Source organism: Durio zibethinus, chromosome 10 (genome assembly GCF_047325235.1).
Source record: "Durio zibethinus cultivar Kanyao isolate XHJ-2024 chromosome 10, ASM4732523v1, whole genome shotgun sequence".
Taxonomy (NCBI): domain Eukaryota; kingdom Viridiplantae; phylum Streptophyta; class Magnoliopsida; order Malvales; family Malvaceae; genus Durio; species Durio zibethinus.
Genome location: NC_143171.1, coordinates 12,097,769 through 12,102,119, shown reverse-complemented (window position 1 = coordinate 12,102,119; position 4,351 = coordinate 12,097,769). Strand labels below are relative to the sequence as shown.

Below are 4,351 nucleotides of genomic sequence, written 5' to 3'. Positions count from 1 at the left end.
TCATTGTTTACAGTCACAAAGCATCCTTTACCTAAACCATTGGAACCAGCATAGGTGCCCTAAGTAATCAAGGATCCTTGATGGTGAAAAACCATGTCCAAAAAATTGATGGCACTTATGCGCAATGGAACATGGGACTTAGTTCCATTTCAACCAAATCAACAAGTCACTGGTTGCACATGGATTTTTAATGTTAAATACAATAGTGATAGAATTGTAGCTCGATATAAAGCTAGATTGGTTGCAAAAGGCTTTTACCAATACCCTAGCTTGGACTACAAAGATACATTTAGTTTAATTATAAAATTGGTAACAACACAAACCTTTTTATGTATTGTTGTAGCTCAAAAATGGCCTCTACATCAACAAGTCACTGGTTGCACATGGATTTTTAATGTTAAATACAATAGTGATAGAATTGTAGCTCGATATAAAGCTAGATTGGTTGCAAAAGGCTTTTACCAATACCCTAGCTTGGACTACAAAGATACATTTAGTTTAATTATAAAATTGGTAACAACACAAACCTTTTTATGTATTGTTGTAGCTCAAAAATGGCCTCTACATCAATTAGATGTGAATAATGCCCCTTTGAATGGTACACTGACTGAAGATGTTTTCATGGAACAACCAGCCAAGTTCCTTGATTTCTCTCTTCCTACACATGTTCCTCGACTAAAAAAAAAAACAGCTGTTTACGGGCTTAAACAGACTCTTTGGGCATGGTATCATGCCTTGAGTTCTTTTTTCCTTTTTTTTTTTTTCCCAATTATGACTTTGTTCAATTTCAGTCAGACATTTCGCTTTTCATTTATTCCACTGCTGCCTACATTTTTTTTTTTGGTTTTTGTTGATGATTTGATCCTTATAAGCAATGATAACTCCTTCTTAAGTGGTTTTATTCAGGATCTATCTTACCAAATTTCTCTTAAAGATCTTGGAGAACTGCACTTTTTCTTAAAAGTCGAAGTCCCAAAGACAATTTTTGGTCTTTTTCTATCTCAATTGAAATATATTCGACAATTGCTTGAAAAGTCATCAATGGGAAATGCAAAAGAAGTTGCAACTCCTTTGGCCACTACTTGCTCGTTATCTCTTTATGATGGTTCTCCAAAGATTGATGCTACATTCTACAGAAAATTAATTGGTGGATTGCAATATTTGTCCGTCACAAAGCCTTACATAGATTTTATTGTTAATAAATTATCTCAATTCATGCATTGTCGTTCTCAAGTTCATTATGTAGCTCTTAAAAGGGTCAATCGATACTTAAAAGGAACAATCAAACATAGCCTTTATTGTCAATTAATTATCTCAATTCATGCATTGTTCTTCTCAAGTTCATTATGCAGCTCTTAAAGAAGTCCTTCGATACTTAAAAGGAACAATCAATTATGGTTTTTTTATTCAACCACAAACCTTATCTTGTGTTATAGCTTTTTCAGATTATGGTTTTTTAATTCAACCACAAACCTTATCTTGTGTTATAGCCTTTTCAGATGCCTATTGGGCTGACAATTGTGATGACAAAACATCCATCGCCTCTTACATCGTCTATCTTGCTAGAACTCCAATCTCTTGGTGCTTTCAAAAACAACGTTCAGCGGCTCACTCTTCGACCGAAGCAGAGAATCGTGCAGTCGCTACCATTGTTTCAAAACTAACTTGGGTGAAATCCTTACTTACTGAGTTAGGCATCCATCTCACAAAAACACTTATAATTTGTTATGATAATATTGGAGCTAACTATGTTTGTGTCAATCCAGTGTGTTATTCCAAGATGAAACATATTACCATTAATTATCATTTTGTTGAAGATCGTGTCAATAAAAGGTTAGTAGCAATATCTCATATCTCATCCAACGACCAGTTAACTGATTTGCTCACAAAACCTGTCTCAAGAACACAAGTTGCTTCTCTTCGATCCAAGATAGGTGTTGTTGATGGCACACCTATCTTGTGGGGGTGTATCAAGAAGAATCAATTAACAGCTGTGATTAAAGGCAAATCAAATCCTTCAATCAACAAATTATGTTCGAATATTAAGGCTTCATAAAAAAACCAATCAAATACAAAATTCATAAAAAATATCGATCAGACTTCAAAGAAGATTTTAAGTTAGTTGCACTGATTTAAAACCAGGAATCGCTATTATTCCATTTATGTATAGCTTGACCTATATATATATATATATATATATATATATAAGCTAGTCTCAAATAATTCAAGAAACATTCACTTGGTCATATCTTTTATAGAGTAGATGTTAAGGCAAGGGTAATGATAAATGATCATTATTGGGTTAAATGAAATATTACATCTTCATTTTCTTATTTTGGGTATCAACAGACTAGATATTATGCATTTAAAATGGTACAAATTTAAAGTTTGAGTCTTAACCAGTGATAAATTTATAAAAAATTATGTATATATAAAAATAATAAGAGTTATCTTCAGCTGTTTAATTTAATAATCAAGTAAATCTTAAAGAAAATAAAAGGCTTAAGTTCGACCCCGACTTTTTCTTTTTATCCCGTAGGATTCTGCTCTCTTAAAACTTAAAAAAAAAAAAAAAAACCAAAGTTGCAAAAAGTGATATATAGCTCGACAATTATGTACCTTACAAACCCAAAAAACCCGATATCGATTTTCGAACCAAGAAAAAGAAAGCCTAATTAATTGACAGGAAGCATACTGCTATATGTGTTTTTGGCATGTATGTTGTGATGATGAAATTCAACAAGAGTGGAAGGACAAAGTGAGAGGAAGATGATGGTTGGACTCTTTCTCTATCCGCCACTTGAGATTAAGAAAATCGTCCATGGAACATGGCAGCCTTAAAGGCCCCGTCGTGTGGTAGCCGTATACCTCATGAGCCTTCTCCAAAAGCAGCTTGAAAAGTGGATGGTAAAGGTAGGATATGGGAATCACAAATCGCTGAAACCCTCCATCCTCCTCTAATCCAACATGAACGCCAAGCCATCCCTTCTTCACCTTCGCCTTCATGTCCACCTGCATAATTAATATCGTCTTTTTGAATTACTACTTTCGAGACAAGTTGCACTGCTGTTTCAAAGCTGAGGCCTATTAAGTGTTGATATTTATAGCAGTGGTGGGAACATTTTGGGGGTTAAATAAATAAAAATGAAACAAAAAAAGTAATATACCATAATAAAGTGGGTGTTTTCCCTTTATAAAAATTTGGATATTGTTCCGTTCATTCCTTTCTGTGCCGTCCCTTTTTTTTTTTTGAGAGCGACTTGTCCCGGTGTGAGGATGGACGAGGACGTGGAACCTCCATGTTTTTCTCTTCAAAGATGTGCCTCTTCAGTTTTTTGTTGGATTTGCACAAAACATTGCTTTAGTTAGATCAGATTTGGTGCAGAGTAAGTTGAGATGTTGGTACGTAATTAATGTATGTTTGAAATTAATCAGAAATAATGCTTTTGATCACTCAAGTTTGAAGAGGCATGGGAAACAGCTACTAAATAATTAACACCAAGATACATGAGATATTCCTCAACAAAAGCGAAGTTGAAATTAGGAGGGGAATTATGGCTGGACCCCATATATTGAATTCCACGGCTTCTACCTGCCTAGTGGGAGGGTGATATTGATATTATCATAGGTAAAACAATAAAATAAAAATAAATAAATAAATAAATAGTCCATTAAGTGTGAACCTAGAGTGCCCATCAATTGGGTCGGGTAAAGAGGCTTGAGTAGAATAATCTGGAGGAAAAAATTCTGGTAGTTCTAGATTTTATTATTTTGAGTTCAAATTTGTATCCAATAAATTATAAAATTTATTAAATTTGAATATGAAAAAATTTATAAAAAATAATTTAAATAATTTTATTTAAAAATAAGTACTAAAAAAAATATGAAAAAGCAAAAACGAAAGTACATTTATAAGCTTCCATCCCAAAGACATGCGTACGGCCTGGTGCTGATGCAATCTGTTACGTTTTTTATTTGACTTTCGTTTCTCATGGTAGGACTCATTTTTTTTTTTCTTGGATATTCTAGTGTTTGATTTATTTTATTTACTATATGTGGTTTTGTGGTCTTGGATGATTTGTTAGATATCTCATATCATGAGATGTTTTGTCGTTCCGTTTATTCAGGTGTTAAGTCTATGTTAATTTTGTTAAGATTGTGAGAAACTATATAAGTATATATTGATTCTCTCATTGTTTTCATTATCTTATTCATATGAAATTATAATTTGGCTTAAAAAATTCATAATTTAAAGAGTTGATATATATATCTTAATTATATTTTATGGGCTTGACATATGTTACCTTCACATGTCATAATGAAAAATAGGCATAACGAAGGAAATTAATAA

General features: G+C 32.8%; 1 protein-coding gene across 1 annotated transcript; it reads right to left on the bottom strand.

Annotated features, from left to right (window-relative positions):
* Positions 1 to 2,583: 2,583 nt before the first annotated feature.
* LOC111293318 (auxin-induced protein 15A-like) lies at positions 2,584 to 3,571 on the bottom strand. The gene is made up of 2 exons (XM_022886098.2): positions 3,168 to 3,571; positions 2,584 to 3,012 (listed from the first exon to the last, which is right to left on the bottom strand). The coding sequence occupies exons 1-2, from the start codon at positions 3,168 to 3,170 to the stop codon at positions 2,737 to 2,739; spliced, it is 279 nt and encodes a 92-aa protein (XP_022741833.2). The 5' UTR covers positions 3,171 to 3,571; the 3' UTR covers positions 2,584 to 2,736.
* Between the last annotated feature and the right edge of the window lie 780 nt (positions 3,572 to 4,351).